Here is a 20,000-nt window from a genome sequence, read left to right as displayed (position 1 = left end):
GCATTACAACATCACTTTCTTATTTTGAGCGATGCTCCTGGCAGCGCGAGCATGTTCTTGACTTCGTGGATTCCGGGTGTCGCTGTGTGCGCCAGTGCAGTGCGAATATTACATTTTAATTAGATCCGAAAGGCGGGAGCGCTGAGTAATGGCTTCAAACCACAGCTTCTCGCTCCAGTGACTGTGGCTTTTTTGGAGTTCTTGAGTTTGAATCGATTTCGCCGTAAATACGTCGAGGAAAAAGTGCCTTCACCATTTGACTTTTTATCGCTTGATTTTCTGTTTTCCTGTCGATGTTACAGTTGATCTCAAGGACGTGATTCGGATTAAAGTGAACTCTGATACATCTCTTTACTCTCCTTGCAGGCATCGAGGCCGATCTGTTCTACGTTCGCGACGGTGCCGTCAATGACTACGCCATGAGCTTTATAGTGCCGATGAAGCCAGGAATTGACTTTCTACGATTTTCGTGGCAAAGCCGCACCGCCTACCCGGTAAGCATTATTCCCGTTTGTCTCTCTCTCTATCATCACTGTTCTTGGCTGATCGTCGATAAAAAAGCATAATAAATGACCAGCAAACTTATGCAGTTTCTTCATCTACATCGCCATGAACTCCTCTTCGGTTCGTTTGCAACGTTTGCTAGACACAACCTTCATCATGCTCTTCCATCACGTTCCACGTTTATGATGTGTCGGATAATCGCGAATCTCATGAGCTCACTATCCTGATCTCCGAAATCCCTCACGGCGGTTGCCATAGCCCCTTGTTGGCTACAGCACTCGACAGCAGCATACTAAAACATACTATCGGCTCCGACGTGTAAACAACGTCTAACAATTCCGAACCATTTAACCATCATAACATGCACCGAGCTCCGCGTGCCGGTTTCGTGTAACATCAGCTGCCCCTCCCGCTCCCCAAAAAAGGAACCCACCTTTCAGTTGGAAAATTCTGTCTCGCACGGAACGGCGCCACAGTACACACCACTCGTGGATTACAACGAGCTTTCACCGTCCTGGCTTTCGGTGGTGTGCACCGAGTATCAAGTGCAGCACCACCAACACCACCATCGCAGTTTATGCTCTGCAGTTTATAACCCACACGACGACGGAGCACACGAACACCGCTGCTGCTGCTGCTGCTGCTGCTGGAGGGATCAGTAGCGACGAGTAAAAAGTTTATTACTTTTATGTAAACACAACGGAACGGATGTTGCGTTTCGATGCCGCGCTTCTCCGCGCGCTTTTCCACTGCATTCACTGGTGTGTTCTGGTGTTCTGCTCAACAAGCACGTTGAGCGTCGGCGAAAGCGCCCGGAATGAAATCGAGTTAAAACAAAATTGTGATTTGTATGAGATTGAGTTCGCTAGACTTTTTTTTAGCATTCCCCACAAGGGGGGAGGGGGAGGGAGTACGTGGCCAAGTCCTTCTAATTGACAGCGCAGCTGGCGCACGGAAAACTCTTTGATCCGATAAGCGAGGAACGCGAATGTTGGGCTGTTTTGCGCCTTTTTCACGAATCTCTTCTAATGAACACTATCGCCTAGTGTTTTGTGATCGTAGAGTAGATTGACCCTCTCCACTATCCTGGGGAAACTGGGTCAACAATACACTTCCGCCCAACGAAACCATTACGGTACGGTACGGTGCGGTGTCCATTAGCTTACTTAACATAATAAAGTAATTTCGGGATGCCGAATCCTGTTCCAGGTTTTTTTGTGTTATTGACCGCGCGCGGCGCGTCTAGCGGCGTAGTATTAACGGCAACAGTAATCTCGGCAAAGCCTCAACAATGCTCGATAAGCGGAGGCACAACAAACACAACACTCACGGGAGACAAACGAGACTCCCGTAAGCTGTGAGCGAAAGAAAGCGAAAAACTTAAGCCGTTCCGCGAATACCTTTATCTACGCGGCCGCGTGGCGTCGTCACCACACGGCCGGCCGACCGGACCGCCTATCAGCCCCGTCTTTTCCAGGTTTTCCACGCTTTTCCGCTGATTTTGCATGTTGATGGGTGTTTCGCATAAAAAACTCAAAATAAAAACCAAAAAACTTCCCCGGGGGTGTGGTGGACGCGTGGAGGCGAAAAACTTTCTCCACGTTCCGCGTCCTTGCTCTACGGTTCTTGCGCTGTGTGTGCGAGCGAGTGTATGTTTGTGGTTGGTTTTCGGAAACCATTTTTCCCAGCTCTGTCTTGTTCCTCTCTGTCCTCTGCCGTCGAGCAAAAGTTTTGCCTTTCGCGTCGCGGTCGCTCGCTGCTGCCGCCAACAGTCGGCATGCTGCTTCCGGCAAATGCAAATGACCTCAAATGACAATTTCACGCAAACTTCCGGTGGTCGTGGAAGCCACAGTCGCATATCTAAACGAGGAACCAGCCAATCGGCGAATGCGGTGTGGTGAGAGAAGGGAGGACGAAGAAATGTAGTCATTTCAGTGCATTAACTACTTTCTAGGGTGGTCGGGTGGTTGTACCTAGGGATGACGGCATCCGAGCAGCACGAGTAACCGCACGAGCAGCAGCTTCGTGGGTTGATTGTATCGTCATGTGAGCCTGGCTTAGTTTTTCACGCCCCAGTCAACCCAGGGGGGGAAACTATTTCCCTTTTTTTTGCTGGGTGCAATATTTGCGACTTTAATTGCTGTCTAGTCTAGCCTATTCCTTCTCGCAAAAACAGGCATCCATGTTTTTTTTTAGGAATTTCTCCGCAAACAGGATTGTTTGCCAACCGAACCGGCCGTCATAAATTTCAATTCCACCCCCTTGGTGTTCCGGGTCGATCGTGGCCCACCTTTTTTCCTCCTGCTCGATGTCCAACGGTACAAATAAAAGGCTTCAAAATATACGTGTGTGTGTGCGTATATGTGCATGTGTATGTGGTTTCCGTTTGTCCAACATTGATTACCTTGGAGGTTTAACTAGCCCCCAAGAGGAAAGGAATTCGCCTAAGCGCGACTTCGGCAGGAGTGCCTCCTTTTGTTTTCGTCGATTTTTGTAGAGAAATGATCCTACCTCACGGGGAATCAACCTGAGAGAGCTGCACATTTGACGGTCAGTCCGTGTGGGTGATGGAGACTTTGCCGTTGAAATCCACGAACAGATGTGGCCGCTCCTTGCATCCTTTTGGAAAAAAGCGATTTGTGGGTTTTGCTTAAGGTGGGAAACCGAATTCAAGAATTATTTTTCTCAGTTTTTCCAAGATGGAAGTTTGAAAATTAATGTGTGGTTGGTGAGCAAATAGCGAAATTAAAATTACTTGCTTATCTAACCTGCAGTGTCAATAAAAATATTGGTTACTAACCATTCAGATTCTGATGCTTTGATAACAGAGAATGACCATATTTTTTGGTAATTTTATACAATAAGGCTTCCAAATGTATTTAAGAAACCCACATGGTGAGCTTCAATTGAAAGTCTACATTCAAATAGGTTCTTATGTTTTAAAAAACAATAGAAATTAAACATCACAATAAAAATTACTCAACCTACTATTCATTGCGCTTAGCAAATTGTTTTTTATGAAATGCAGTTGTTGAGAATTAGGTAACTATAGAACTTATTTCTTGGGATTATGCATCTCTCGCAGCATTAGAAGTCAAATCAAATCAATCAAATAACTGTTCTCACCATACGACATGATTTTATGTTGTTCAACTATTAAAAATAATTTTTACACCGAGAACAAACCACTTACTGGTTACTCCAGTGCACCCGAAGGCACCCATCCGTATATTCAAATTATCAAACGGATGCGCCACACAATGTTGCAGTACATGCTTTAAAACATTCGTCAAACATGGTCTCAACTTGGCCTCATTACCGTGACACACTTAGCCCTTTTCGGCGGGCGTTTCGGCCTCGACATCGCGCTGAGTACCTTCTCTTGCTTCCATAATCAAGTTACACCGAGAAACCATTAGCGCAGATGTGCAGCTTTCCCTCCTTTTGCAAAACTTGGCATGGCAGGAGGAGAGCGAACGTAGCCCCTTCACCACCCCTTTCGAGGGCCAACGACCAATACTACCGCCCAGCATTAGCCGAACCTGCCCGAAAAGTTAAATGGAAAGGCTACGCCGTTTTACAGCCACTCAACAGCCCACACTCACCACCATCCTCTCGCACTAATAGAGTTACAGTAGAGTTTCACCCTCGCGGGAAAGGGGGAAAGGGTGAGGGGGTTTTCCGGTGAAAACCTTCCTTTGCGCATCCTTACGATCTCCGCGGGGCTCGCAGTCGTTTGTCACTGCTTTTGGTGGTGCTGATTTCCATCCGTGCGATCCGCACTGGTGGTGCTCCTGATGCTGCTCCCGATGCTGCTATAATGCAATCAAACCAGTGACGACCGTCACTCTCTCTCTCTCCGCACCATTCGCACCATCCGATGTCGCAGCAAAGGTCGTCTTTTTACAGTGGAACATTTCCATTCCGTTCATTTTTTTTTGTTTTATCTCTTATCCATTCCGCGCACTTCCGGCGCACCCACTGCCAATGGAGCACCCCAATGAAGTCAATTTAATTAATCAATATTGACTCGAACCGAGCCCTAGATTGGCTGTGTGTGTGTGTGTGTGGCCTATGTAAAAGTCGGGCCGCCCCGGCGTTGCGTGCTATTTAGCCTCAGTCGTCAAGTTTTCGAATTGGATTAGAGACCATTTTGTAGCGAGCAAATTCGGGGCAGCGGACATCAAATCAAATATTCATAATCACAATAATGCTGCAAAACATTCCAACTGACACTCGTACTATTCGGACGTGTTCCATCTCCGCTCCGCTGTTTTTTACGATCTCCAGTGATAGTTCGGTTAATTCTCGCAGTGCTGTTAACAACATTCGGGTTGATTTCCCATTAAGTCGCTGAATTCGCCATTCAAACTCGCGACTTCGGTTCTGTTATCAGTGATATCGTCGTTTTTCGCGCCAAGCCAAGACTCCCTTTGCGTAGCGTTCAGGGAGTGCTACAATGGCTGCTTGTGGAGTATGCTCCGAAAGAATGGATGGCGTCACAGTGTCCTGCAGCGGTTGGGTGCGTGGAGAGCCTTGCAACGCAGTGTTTCACCCAGACTGCCTGAAATTAGGGAAGCCTTGCATCAAAAAACTGTTAAGCAGGGAAAACTTGCGGTGGTTTTGTGATGCGTGCCGCCAGGCGGTCTTTGCCCCTGGCTGGTCTCCTTCTAGGGAGATGGCCCTCCTCCTCGACGAGAAGATGGCCAAATTGATTGAGGAGTTCGAGCGCCGCCTAGCTCACGTTCTTGCTCGCACTCTCTCGCCGTGTGCAGGTGCATTAGTTGCACCAACTGTCGCACGCGATACTGTGGAAACGGATTCCGCCATTACCGTTGCACCCAGCGTAAGGAATACCCACCAGCGTAGGGAATACGTTGAATCATCGCAACTGGCGACGGCCGTGGCTTCGCATTCGGGCGCCGTTTCGCTGACCTCCCCTCAACATGGTGTTGGGATGCAGCCTGCTCTGGCCAACGGTTCTGCTGGCCGTGTGCACGGCAACTCCCCCTCCAATGTGCATCAGGAGCGCGGTTGCATCAGTGCTGGCTTGCCTGTTGCCTCCAGTTCTCACGCTGTTAGCACACACGGCTTGGTAGCCACCTGTGATGTACCGTTATCGTCGCGTAGCCAAGCTTGTGCACCTACCGCTTCGTCTCCTGTGAGCCTAATTAGGACGTCACCGACGCGCACTGCACTACGCAGCCTTTGTACGCAGCCCTTGACCGATTCAGCCATCATTGATATAACGACACCGACTCCGGACTGCAACGCGACGCACACCGAGACACTCTCTCAACACGATCACATTCTGCCGAATGCCACTAACACGACCACGACTTCGCCACATGTACTTGCGCCAGCACTACGATTTGGATCCGGCCCGTCTCCCGCAGATGCTATGATAGCTGACTGCCTTGCCACGCCAAGGTTTTGGCTTTATCTGTCGGGCTTTAAGCCTTGCTGCACAGAAGCAAAGCTTACCGAGTATCTGAAACTGCGGCTTGGCACCAACGATATGCGGGTTCACCGACTAACCAAGGCTGGCGCTGATACGGACAGAATGTCGTATGTTTCGTTTAAAATTGGCTTACCCGCTACTCTCCGCGCGCGTGCGATGGCTTCAGCCACTTGGCCTGCGTCAATTTGCTTCGGCGAATTTATAAACCGGCCTATGCACAGGCCTCTAGTCGCGCGTCCCACGGTGGCTGGGGACCAAGTGTTAACACCAACGGCTCGCAACTCAGTCACCTCTCTGTCGGGTTCGGCCACTCACCTCGACGCTCATCACGTCCCTCGGGCATAGCGCCAGAATGGCCATTCACCTCCTGCTGGAAAGATCGACTTTACAATGTATTACCAAAACGCTCGGGGCCTTCGGACAAAAACCTCTGAACTCCGACTCGCCTCTTCAGAGGCCAATTGCGACGTCGTAATGCTTTCGGAAACCTGGCTTGACTCATCACTACCGTCCGGACTCCTATTCGACCTTTCCGAATTTAGCGTGTTTAGGTGCGATCGCTCGGTTCTAAATAGCACCAGATCGAGAGGAGGCGGCGTACTGATCGCTTGTTCGACTAAACTTCGTGCTGCTCGGATTCCCGTCACTCGTTGTTCGCTGGAGATGGTGTGGGTTCATATCTCCCATCCATCGCGCCCACGAATATTCGTTGGCGTAGTGTATATCCCCCCCTACCTCTCAGCCGATGAGGACACATTCGAGGCCTTAGCAGAGTGCCTGAGCGACGTGTCGGCACGAATGGCCCAGAACGATCTCCTCATCCTTTGTGGTGATTTCAATCAAGCTTCGCTGCCCTGGACTGGCTCTTCATCCTCCGTGCCGGCTATCCTGCAACCAATCCCGCAGGCCAACTCTAATTCCTGCGCGGCGTTCATGGGATTGCTACAGCAATCACAACTACTCCAGATGAACGGGGTGCCGAATTACATGGGAAGATTGCTGGATTTGGTTTTAGTGAACTCGACGAGCGCGCCACTCTTATCGATCCATCCGGCTGCGTTCCAGCTCGTGAATCGTGATCCTTATCACCCTCCTCTATCATTAGTTCTTAAGCTTCCCCTTTCCGCTAGCTCTGATAACTCCTCTGCTCAATCCTCATCTCCCGCTTTCAACTATCGCAAAACTAACTACCTCAGATTGTGCGAAATCCTTTCCCACATCGACTGGTCTTTTTTGTTTTTATGTGCGACAGTCGATGAGGCTGTGGCTCAGTTCAACGAAATCACTATTTCTTCTCTTAACGCCTGTTCTCCTCGTTACTATCCCCCTTCCCGTCCTCCGTGGTCGGACAGCACTTTGCGAAGCCTCAGTCGCGATTGCAACCGTGCTAGTCGACGTTACAACAACGATCGGTCAGCCTTTAACAGGACGATGTTTAAGCTGGCGTCAGCGGCTTACCGCCTGTACAACAGAGCGTGTTACCGGAGGTTCGTAGACAAAATTCAAGAGCGCTTCAGATCAAATCCGAATTCCTTTTGGAGTTTCGTAAACGCCCGCAGAGGGGGCTATAGTATGCCAAGCGCTATGTTTCTGGACACTGAGCAGGCTAACAATGAAACGGACATCTGTGCCCTGTTCTCAAAACATTTCGCCGGTCTGTTTGACGCTCCAATACAGGACCCATCGGCACTCGATGCTGGTCTCGCCTACACGCCGTCTGGGGTTTTCTGCGTGAACGAGCTCCCGGTTAACGTTTCATCTGTCTGCGAGGCACTCCATAACCTTCGACCGTCCTACTCGCCTGGGCCCGACGGTATCCCGGCCGCGGTACTTAAAAACTGCGCCTCTGTCCTGGCAGCTCCGCTTTCGACACTCTTCAAGATGTCCCTTGAGTCGAAAACTTTCCCGGCCTCCTGGCGTAGAGCTCACCTAATTCCGATCCACAAAAAAGGGGACAAGGCGTGCGTGGCAAACTACAGGGGGATATCGCTGATCAGTAACTGCAGCAAGGTTTTTGAATCTGTGATCCACCCCTCGCTGTTAGCTGCGGTGAGCGCTTGGATCAGCCCTCGCCAGCATGGCTTCATGCCGAAACGCTCAACCGTCTCCAACCTCGTGGAATTCGTCTCCTCCACCACTGCAAGGTTAGACCAGGGCATTCAGACGGACGCCATCTACACCGACTTCAAGGCGGCCTTCGATCGTGTCCCACATGCTCTTTTGGTCGCTAAACTCAACAAGCTTGGGGTATCTCCCAACACTCTTGCATGGCTTCAGTCCTACCTCTCTGGTCGCTCGTGCAGAGTAAGGGTAGGTTCTTCCCTTTCGGAGGAAGTCTTCTGCACTTCAGGCGTCCCCCAAGGTAGTGTTCTTTCTCCTCTTCTATTTATGCTGTTCGTGAATGATATGTGCAACATCCTGCCTCCTGAGGGTCATTTGCTTTATGCTGATGACCTAAAAATCTATTCCCCAATCCACAGCATCGACGATTGTAGTGCTCTGCAAGAAATCCTAGATTCTATTTCCCTCTGGTGCTCAGCCAACTTCCTCCTTCTGTGTCCTGATAAGTGTTCTGTAATCTCTTTCTCTCGTTCTCGTACGATTTCTTTTAACTACCTGCTTAACTCTGTTTCTTTGTCCCGCGTCTCCTCCGTCAGGGACCTTGGGGTGACGCTTGATCGCTGCTTAACGTTCCAGGAACATATTCAATCAGCTGTTGCAAAGGCTTTCAAGACCTTGGGGCTGATTAGGGCTATCTCGCGCGACTTCAACGATCCCAGCTGCCTTAGGTGTCTCTATTGTGCGCTCGTGAGACCAACCTTGGAATATGCAAGCATTGTATGGAACCCGTCTGGTGTAATGCTGATCTCAAAGATCGAACATATCCAACGGAGCTTCACGCGTATGGTCCTGTGGCGCAGGGGGAGTGCTCCTGCCCTCACACTATCCTACTCTGCCCGCTGTGAGTTGCTTGGACTGCCGTCACTGGAGCTTAGACGCACAATAGCGCAGAACCTGTTCATAGGTGGCGTCCTGATGGGTAGGCTCGACGTGCCGGGCCTCCTGGCCCGTCTCCCCCTGTACTGTCCATCGCGCACTTTACGCCACCGCTCTCTCTTCCTCGTTCCCCGTCGTCGTACCCTCCACGGTACTACGGATCCCCTCCTTCGGTGTCTCCGTAGCTTCAACCTCGTCTATCACCTGTTCGATTTTCATCTCTCTTTCTCTGCTTTTCGTTTCGCCCTCTTCACTGCTCTCCACTCCTCTTCATCGATCGTCGTCTGATCGGAGTCGCGGGATTTTCGCACTCTCGGTTGTAGTTTGTTTTGCATCCTTATTCTGTTTTTCACCCTCCTGTGCCTTTCCCTCTATTATTCATAAGCTCCCGCTTCTTTATTATGTCCTCCTTAGTTTTAAGATACTGTGTCTAGCCTGACGGCGAACACTTTAAATAAATTAAATTAAAAAAAAAAAAAAATATCGGGCCGGTGCCTGGCAATTCCCCGGACGGGCGAACAATGATGCTTTGAAGAAAGTTTTCACTTTCGGTCGACACTAATGGAGTTCATTTAGCGGCGCAGTCGATACAGAACTTTCTTTCAGCAGTCCTTCCGAGCGACAGTTCATCATATGATAGAACGCGACACTAGGGCGAGGGGGTCCAGACCGTACCGGAAGTGGACACATCCCATACAGGATTCGGGATGCGGACTCAATTAAATTTCATTTCTCACTTCGATTGCTTCCCTGAATGGTGGATGCAGGTAGCGTAGCGTAGCATTGGAATGGCGGTGCGCCATGCGATGGTGGTGCCCATTTGCTTGTTGCTCTTCGCATTGCACCCCCCGTCCGTAATGCGATTATCATGTGCCATTGCCATGAGCGCGAGAACGAGGAATCAATTAGTTCGCTTTGTCAAGGAATCAATTAGTTCGCTCGACAGCGAGTGTGTCGACTGAAGTTACGCCAAAGCCAAAGCCAAAGCCACCGACGCTGAAGTGCCGGAACCGGGGTCCACCGTAATCCATATTGAATGTCAGAGTAATTTGATTCAGTCTCACGTTACATGTACCGTTCTTGGTGACGTCGGTGAGGCTAACGCACAATCACAAGCCTCGACAACCAGCACGTCGATAAAAACGACATGGCGAGCATGTTGGTCGAGCTTTTGGGCAAGAATTGAGCAAACTTAGATCAACTGTGAAAACAAGGCTCTCAGATGGTTGCTGGCGAATGGGAGGAGGGAAAGGAGTCTTGGTGGGATGCGCCGGAATGTTTAATTATCCTTCGCTTTATGGACCACCGAGCACACGGCTTCCGCTTCATTAGCCGCAAAAGCGGCCGCGTTTCCCTAACGGTTTCGCAACGGAACGGAACGGAGCGGAGCGGAGCGCGAAGGCCAAAGTTCGAGTTCACAATTTAACCTTTCAATCAACTTCAAACCAACCAATCGAAGTCTGTGGTGCGCAGAGTGCAAGTAGCGTTGAAGGAGAAGAAGGAGGACTAGGAGGAGGTGGAGGAGGAAATTTAATTAAACATCGATTTTACATAGTTCGACAACTTCCCAACAAGTTCGAGAACCGAACCGAGCCGAGAAGCATCATTTCGAATCGGGAAGCGTCATTGCAGTGATGAGCGACCCCGGGCGAGTGATGGCGAAGCAGCATAATATGTTGAAGTTCACGAGACGAGACTTATCACCAAATTCTTTCTCCAGATCCACGGGGTTTCTTTTTTGTTCATTATTTTCTCGCCGTCGTTAGTCTCATCATCATCATCATCATAATCATCATCCGTACGCACCAGCAACCGAGTTTCCGGCATTGAATATTAATTTATGGCTGATTCCGGACATGCTCTTGTCTTTCTCTCGTTGAATCCGGGCCCCGGGCTGCGGATAAACGGTCCCCGATATTATCACCAATTAACGATCGGGTCTTGCTTGCCGCTGCCACACACATTCGAGGCATTAATTCGCACAGTTTTCGCTGCCATCAAGCATCAGCATTTAGCTCTTTAGCACTATTTGCAGCTCATCATCGAATTCCACTTCCCCGGTTCTCTGCTCTGTCCTTGCAGCTTCCTTACACGATCTCGGTCCACTACGATGACAACGAGGGTGCGGTGCAGCATCCGGAGCTCGACATACCGACCAGCGGCATCATCCCGCGTGCGGTCGATTCCTTCACCGTGCACATCGTCTGCTGGGGCAACGTCACCAAGGAGGTACCGGTCGGTATTCATCTGCACGTCGAGGGACCACCGAAGCACAACGACACCAAGTTGATTATCAAGCGAAACCGAATCTGCATCAAAGGTGAGCTCGATTGGCGCCTGCTTGTCCTTTCACTTGATTTTTCTTGACGATGACTCCTTTTGCGGCCGGCCCGGTGGCAATCAACTCCAGCCTTGTGCGTTAGTCCGGAGCTGAAGCAGCAATTGATGAACGAATCAGGATATACCGGTCCCGGTGATGGATCAGGATCCAGGAACATCACGATTTGCTCGTGTTGGCCTCATAAGTGATCCTTTTTTTTTCGTCTTCTGCCGATCCATGCACCACCGAAGGGGCCTCTACTGGACGTTACATCCGAGATGCGGAACAAATGATTACAAATGGATATTTAAGCCATATTTCCCATAGATTAGAGTCCCGAAAACCCTCTCCATCCATCCGATCCCGAGCGGGTTATTATCGTTCGATTTGTATTCCGGACGAATGCGCCATCATTCGCCAATCCATTTGGGCGTCCACCGGGGGGGCCCGCCATGTGCGTGTGTGTGTGTACTGTGAATCCAATCGAATGTTGATTGCATGATACGCCGCTCAAGCACCACCAGCGGCCCACGGATATCGCTTTTCAAAACGATGCGGCATAAAATGCAAATTGATGGTCTCGGATCGAATCGAACCTCACCACCACCACCACCTCCTCCTTCTCCTCCTCCTCCTTCTCCTCCTCTTCCTCCTCCTTGCCGGGTAAACATAACACGCACCGCCAACGGGTTCAGTGTTGAACGTCAGTGCAGCATAACATATTCTGTCAATCATTGGGCTCGGCGCCTCGGTGTTCCCTTGAAGTATCGATCGAAGGAAGGCTTGTTGCGAAATACAGAAGCCCCTTTCGAAGGGGGGTTTTCACCGCAAAGGAACATGAGAATACGGCCTGCACTGGAAGGCGCCTTTTCCTCGAAGTGCTGCTGTACAGCTTCTCGCGATGTTTTGATGTTGAACCGAAAATGTGATACGTCGTCGTGTATCTTCCGCTTGGAGGACACACAAACACACACACACAGACACTAACAAACAACTCACACCACGCTGGTGGTGGTGGTGGCTGGTTGGTTCTACCGAGGCAAACGAGAATGTAATAAACTTCAATTAGCAACCAGCGACACAAACAATTCCGCGAAAAACCTGTGGAGGACCTCGGGGGTCCTCTCTCCCTGTCTGTAGAAACCACAAGTCGACGCCACACACACACACACACACACACACTCCGTCACCAAATTCCGGAGCTCATATACCCGAAGAGGGATGTTGTTTGGCAAGCAAAAGAACCATCCTCGTGCCACCACCACCCTCTCTCCCCGGAAGACAGCCCGTTGTCTAATGTTTTTGAGTGTTTGACACCGGACGCCCATTTTGTTCTTCAAGGAATTTATACTGTTTGGCTGGTTGCCCTCCCCCCAAACTTCCCTCCAAGGACCTTGTGATTCGATTGTTTGTTTTTGTCTGCTCTTTTCCTCTCCACCTTTGCAGGGATGCATCCGGCGAGAAACCGTCTTCCGGCAGCCGAAATTGCTCCACAGCAAGGCGCACCGGCCCTGCTGGGGGCGGCCGCCTGTGCGCTCGGGTTGGTGCTAGTGGTCGGTCTCATCGCTAGTGCCATGTACGTCCGGGCACGCAAGCAAATACGTCAGGATTCGTTACAGTGAGTATAAGACGGCGCAGGGAACATATAATTCGATACCTTTTTTTTGTTTTTTGAAACTTTGTGGTTTTTGTACTAAAATCATAAAATCACGAAACCAACATCAGACTCCAGGCAGAGCGGCATCGGCACCAGCGCTAACCGAATGTGCTAATATCGGTCTTGTTCATCGTCGGCCACGCGTCGGCCACCTCCCGGTCCACCTCTCTTCTGCCATCCCGAAGATGAAGGTTGTAGCAACATGGGCAACATATGTGCGAACATGTTCATTTTATCCATCCGTGGCGAGACGACACGGCCACCTCGGTTCGGTACTCGGGGGCTTGTTCGCCCCGGATCTCGCCCTGTTGGCCATGTGCTAGCACTGCACTCGTCCCATTCTCCTCTTCTCCCGGCCCCACCGGTTCTTGTCAACAGCTAGCGGAACACGGATTTTTGTGAGCAGCAAGGATAATGGTGTACGATGGTCGAAGGGGATGTTACTGCTTCACGCTCCATGCTACTGTCCCTTTGCAGTAGCCGCCACGAAGGAGAGAATGAGGGGGATTTTTGCTGGGGCAATTTATGCTCGACCGGATTTACGTACGAAAACCCGGTCCGTGCAGCTGGCTCTGAGCTTCTTCTTTCTTTGCGCCAAGCATGCTTCCTGCATCCACCGTGTGTCCAGTCCAGTTACATTGTTTTTCTTGGACAATATCGTGTTGCTGCAGATAAGGAGCACTCCGGGGGAGCCCGTGGAGTGACCCATCCGCCTTCAACGACCGAACGATATCAATATTAAGCTTCGTGATACTCATCTAAATGTTGAACACTGGAAACACTGGAAAGCATTAAACTTTGTAATTCCTTCGCTCTCGTTTCCCCTGCCGGCAATGTCTCAATTCAATGCAGTACCAGCTTTACGACGGCCGCCTACGGTAGCCATCAGAACGTGTTTATCCGGCTTGATCCGTTGGGACGGCCACCGAGCGCCAACAGTGGTTCGTACGCGACGATCGCCAGCCTCAACAAATACCCTATAAGTGAATCCAAAAAGTCCTGTAAGTACAACTCACCTGCCATTTTATCTTCCCTTCCAACAATGCCAACCTCTACCTTCTCTACGCTTAGTGCATGAAAATCAAAATCACTTCCACACCCTTCGGTTCCAGCACAACAAACATAACCGTAGACCAACCCTTACCATATTTCTCCTTCCTTGGTTACCAGTGCTCCTAGTACCACCGGGGAGGCCACTCGGTTGCCTGAAACACTACCTCCCTTGTAACACACACTCTCTCTCACTCCTTGGTATTCACTTGCAGGCTTTCGCAGCACACCCTCACCCTCCCCGTACGCGACGGCCCTTCTGCCGCTAGGGAATGGTCACCAGAACGGAGGATCAACGATGGGGACCGAATCGGTGTACGCCAAACCAGAATCCGTCTGTCCCTCCCGGGTTTCCTACTACGCTTCCTCGCAGCTCACTCAGGTACGTACACAGGCACCCCCTGGCAGCATCCTCCTGGTGCTGGGAGGCATTGCATTTCATTTTCCTCGATTTTTTTTTCCTAGGATCGCTTTTTGAGTCGTTTTTCCACTCGCGCGCACACATACACTGTAATACAGTGCAATCGGATAGTTCATACCGTTTATTGTGTGCAGCCATAAAGTGCTGGCGTGTGCAAAATTGTGTAGCAGTGTGCTGAGTGTGACACCAACCAATGGCCCATGGTCAGAACATTAGTTCGCATTTTACGTGCAGCGAGAGTTCGTGAAATTGTTTTTTCTATCATGTAGGCGCTTGTAGTTCATCATCATATTATTGCAAATATCAACTATCTCACTACAGCTGATTACACAAGCGGTAGTTATGCGGTTTATGTGGCAATACAGGCAGAACAATTAAGTGCACGAAGCCACGCGAGGACGGAGGAAAGTCAATAAATGGCTCTCGATGATCATGAACCTGTGGTACTACCGTCACTACAGCTGCTCAACTGTGTATGTTCACAGTACATTAGGGGTGTACACATGAGCTACGCAGTCCGCTTTTTTGCCGCAGACCGAGACAGCAGCAAAGGAAAACGCTCGACGCTCGAGAGAAAAGTTCATAAAAACGTACAATTTATAGGATTTCATGTTCACTGTTGGCTTCCCTGGCATAATATTGCGGTCATTGGGATTCCTTTTCTCGCTGTCGATTGTCGATTCGCACACAACGCAAACAGTAGAGCTTGTTGTTGCAGCACAAGCAGTGGTCAAGCTTGTGCCGGCAAACAGCACTTTAAGCGCAACCATTTGGAGCAACCCCCCCGGGTACTTAAAGCGATCGCCCTTCGCCTTGAAGTCTTCAACGTTGGCAATGATGAGAGTGTAGCACTCATCATCTATCAAAACCGTCACCGTTCTTGACGAAGAAGGGAAAATCTTCGCGGTGCTTTAGTTATTAATTTTCATTATCACCTATTCTGCTTTCTATTTCATTATCAATTTTATCTCCGGGGGGGGGGGGGGGGGGATGTGCGCAAAAGAAATCCACGAAAGCCTCCATCAACAATAGAATTTTCCGCCGTACAGGAGGACTTTCAAAATAATATTCATCCCCCCTCCACGGACTTATTTTTTCCTCACTCGCCACGGTGTTTTGTGGCCCCTTTTTTCGTCAGAGGGGAGGCAGAATATTTTGATCCTAATCCAGACGACACAATCCCTCCCCCTCATCCCTCCAAATCTAACACCAAAATTGTCACCAAGAAGACGAAGAAGAAAGAAGCGAAATTGGTTCACCTCGAGCCGAGCGTGACGCGCATCATCTTCTTCAACTAATGCGTTACGAAAGATTTGTCACTGAATTGAAAATCAACCAATTTGAATGGAAATCAGACAGCTTCACGGACGGAAAAGGGGGTCCCGTCTTGCGCCTTGACTTCGTTGGGAAATAGAATGGAAGCGAAGCGTACGCGGGAGGCGATTAGTCCAACGGCCCCATCTCCAACGTTCAATTTGAATTTCGATTGATTATACCGACCATCTACAGAGCAGTCACCGTTACGGACGGGAAAGCGTCTGATAAAAGGTGTTTAAAGAAAAACGGGGGGTTGCCGCCCGTGAAAAAGATCCAATTCCAACAGCAGGGGACCACCTGGGAGGCCTTTTTGGCGTCTTTATGCTACAGCAGTACGGTAGGCCTTTTCCTTTCCAAAATGGTTGCGTTTTGAACACTTAATTATCGACCCGTTATTTGGTGCTACTAAGACACTGTCGCACCGTAATTTGTTCTCGCTTTGATCTGCACCCGAGTGAGGCCGGGAGGATGGTGGTGCAGAGCGTTAGCCAAGGGTCATAATTATGGAAAACTTACGTCCATAAACAACGGAAGGGGCAGCGCACTAACGTAGCGCCACACAAAGCGGCCAAATGCTGGCAAATCTTGTCAGCCGCAACGGCAGGAGCCATTATGCTATCACGCTTTTCATTCTCTCTCTCTCACTCCCTTTGCTTCTCTCTCTCCTGCTCTGTGTCGCCGCGGGTGACATAAATTGAGTGAAGAAGCGTCAGCTCTCGGGAAAGAAGCGGGAAAAAGGACGCCCCAAGAAGGCCAGCAGAGGTGTTAGTTAAAAATTAATAACAATAATGAGACTCTTTGTCGCAGCGAAACATGAGACCGGCCATTTTTCACCGACCAAGACAGACTTTACCTTTCTTCTCTCTCTTTCTCGCTCTCTTCGTTTCGCTTTCGCTTGGATCCTCGGATCCAGAAATCGTGCATCTCTGGCTCGGAACGGGGGCGAAATGGATGGGAAAATGATCCCTCGACGCTCGTGACACCATTGTGGTGGTGGTGGCGGTGGTGGTGATGCAGATGGAAAGGATATCGGTTCTGGTGGCTTCTTCTATCTAGTGTCCCAGGCACGGCGCTTCTAAAGCAAAACTCTTTTTGGCTTCCCTTGAGTGGTCGGTGGCTTTGGCGGACGGGACCGCAAAACAGTGTACACTTGACACAATTTGTAACCAGATCTTGGTGGGTTTTGCTGTGTGTGAGTGTGTGTGGGTTTTCCTGGTGGTTTAGCCCGGTATTGTCGTGGTGAGAGAATGCATCAGCCGCTGCGTGGGCGGAGGAGTTCACAAAGGTGACAAAAGTGATGCTTTGTTTTTTGAAGCCAGCTCAAGTGAGAAGGTGTTCAAGGGGGACAAGCTTAACTTAAAGGGCACTGAGGTTTATGTGCTTCGTCGTTTTTCCTCTCTTTCATTTTAAACTGGAATATCTACTAGGAAAGGAGTGCAATGGTTGTTCATCTTTAATCAATATCCTTACGTCCCTGAATTTAATTTAGTATTTCTGATGGATGTTAAATGCTCGATCCTTTGGCACTTAAGATATAGTCACTAATACAAGAATTTATAATATCATCAAAAATATAAAATATTAGCTAAAGTTATCTATGAAGAACTGTAGGGGTTTTAATAAAATTTTATTTAAAAAAATGATATTTGCTAACATTAACACATCAACATTAATCATGCTAACATTAAAATAATATAATTATTAATAAATTAAGAAAATGATGTAAAATTTAAAGCAAACTAATTCCTTATAAAGATTCATGTATGGTTCCAAGTGGTTAATGTTGATCCAATTAAGGAATAAAATGTAACCAAAAATAACATCTGCATGGAATTCTGTCAAGCATAACTCTTTAAATCAATTCAAACTCAATTAGTCAACCAAAAAAAGATGCTAAAACATAACATACTAAAGATACTAAAACAAACTACTAGAAAAGTTTAGGGCTAAGTGATTTTGGGAAACATTCCAACCTGAACAGAAACATAACATAGCAAGCATCTAGTATATTTTTTTATCCATTATGTCCAGGATTAAAATGTGACAAAAGATTTCATTTACCATTAGAACTGATTTGCAGCTTAACGATGTCAAATGTCTAGCAATAGCAACAGCAGCTAAAGAATGCAGTCAGACCAATAAGCATAAAACATGGGGAAACACCCGAGAAACGGGGTTTGGGGCTCGAAAGGATTGCTGAAAACTTATTCTAATTAGTTTCTCGTTTCTCGACCACCGCGTCTGGTGACAACATTAAAAATAGCTTCGGTAAGCTCACATTCCCGGCCTGGAGACACCTATCATCGGTACCATTCGGGAGGGGAATAAAGGGCTGTATGTCACCTGTGAACGAAACTTTTCTACCCCTCAGGGTGGGTTAAACTTTTCACACCATAATCCATCCATCTTGTCCACCGGGGGGATGTTGTTTCGGGATGGCTAGAAGCTACACAAACTGTTTACGACGTCAGTGTGTGAGCACGTATTAATGATGTGTTCATCGTTAATTTTAAATTTTCCTGCTCAACACTCGGTCCTTTTGTGCATGCTGCCTTCCTCTTCTAACTGCCGAGAAACGTAGCATCACTACTTATGAGACCAACCTTTGGCCATTCGCCATCATGCACCATCATCATCGTCATCAGCAGCAGCAGAAAACGCTCGTCGGTGTCTCGTTTTCCAAGAAAACAAAAAAAAACACGAAAAGGAAACTCCCGGGCTGCCCTTCTTCTATTTCTTCCTGTTTCTCGCCTCATTATTCCTATTCTGAAAATCGTCACAAGGACCTCGGGCGCTTCATCATCTCCTTCCCTTCCTGGTTGACCGAAACTAAAACCCCGAGAACAACCTTTTCGCCGTCACCAAATCCCAAAAAGGGTGACAGCGAACCAACCGACAACAACCCCGGCAGCAGCAGCAACCGACAGTAATGTCCCCCCGCCGTAGTCGCCCGCCAGAAGAACAAAAGCCTCACCTTGGTGGTTCCCGGTGTGTTTTCCGATTCCGAAGGAAAGCACTGGCCGTGGCCAAAACGGGAAGAAAGGAGTACGAGAAATGAGCAACACTTTCAACGCCCGCCGAACGGCAGCCCTACTTTCTGCAGTGAAGGTGCAAAGCGCTCGACCGGACCGGTTTCTATGAGAAACCAAAAATATTCTTCTGCTCCTCTGCACTCAACCCCTTTCGCTAAACCCACCCACTGAATCTCTGAGTTAAAGTCTCGCCAGTTAAAGCGTCCAGGTGTCAGGTGCAAATGGAAAAATGGTTTTCCGCAGGAAGTGAAACGGCGCAGGTTTCCTGGTGCCTCGTTGCCGCCGGTAAAGGTGTGTAGTGCGAGTCAGCAGAAATTATGAAACATACCCCCAGCAGTAGCAGTAGCAGCAGCAGCAGCATATTGTTAACCTGCTGAACGGAAAATTTGCTTCGTTAAACAAAACCCCTTTTGCGGCGTTCCCGGACCTGTTTTTTGAGGGGAAAGGACGTGAAAGGACGTGAGTAGTGTATGTGTACGTAGCGAGCCGTTGAAAGAGAAAGAATAAATCATAACGCGTGCCCGACCCGAGGTATTGTATTGTATGGTATAGGCCTTTTGGGCGCCACTTGAATGCTCTTGGAGTCGCGTACTGGTCGTTTACTGGCGAATCGAGAGTGTATTACTACCGTTCACAATGGATGCAAATCGGTTGTGGATGATATGGTGGATGTTGCTGGTGTTCGACATAAAACGGGAGAAAAACATGAAATCACATTTTTTCGTATTTTTTCTAATCCTAGAAGAGCTTTGACTTATCTAAAATCCTTTTTACTTACTTCTGCTGCCAAGAAAAGGTATAACCAACACAACATTTTGTTAAATAATTGATTCTGGCGGCGTGTCGAGCAGTGTTCGATTCCGGTTCGATTCAATTAATCACTCACACGACCGGGAAGAGCGGCGCTCTGCCGCACCATGCCTTTTCCTTTTTTTTTGTCATCTCTGCCAGCAGACCCAAGACCGCTATGGTACGTAATGCTGTCCAAGGGTTTTTCGTTTTTTTTCCTCTCTATATATATACGTAGCTCTTGCTGCTATACATCGAGTGCAACAACTTGTTGAACATGTCCTGCTGTCTGCAGAACATTTGTAATGCTTGTCGCTTTCCGTGGACCTCGATGTATAGGTGCTATTCTCGCACGATTGCCCCCAGCACAGGGACGAGAGCATACAAAATGAGAACATGGACAGCTTCGTCAGAACAAAGCTATCTCCTGTGATGCTGCTACTGGGTTTTAG

The 20,000-nt window shown here is 48.9% G+C and overlaps 1 protein-coding gene across 1 annotated transcript in view; it reads left to right on the top strand.

The window, feature by feature from the left end:
• LOC125957316 (tyrosine-protein kinase Dnt) overlaps positions 1–20,000 on the top strand; it is a 47,884-nt gene that overhangs the window by 10,303 nt on the left and 17,581 nt on the right. Inside the window, exons 2-6 of the mRNA XM_049689941.1 lie at positions 367–494; positions 11,045–11,282; positions 12,729–12,900; positions 13,792–13,940; positions 14,205–14,371. Of these exons, the coding sequence (XP_049545898.1) occupies positions 367–494; positions 11,045–11,282; positions 12,729–12,900; positions 13,792–13,940; positions 14,205–14,371 (854 nt within the window). The remainder of the gene's footprint in view (positions 1–366; positions 495–11,044; positions 11,283–12,728; positions 12,901–13,791; positions 13,941–14,204; positions 14,372–20,000) is intronic.

Source organism: Anopheles darlingi, chromosome 3 (assembly GCF_943734745.1).
Source record: "Anopheles darlingi chromosome 3, idAnoDarlMG_H_01, whole genome shotgun sequence".
NCBI lineage: Eukaryota > Metazoa > Arthropoda > Insecta > Diptera > Culicidae > Anopheles > Anopheles darlingi.
Note: the sequence above shows the minus strand (reverse complement) of the source record. Positions and strands in the feature narration are given on the sequence as shown.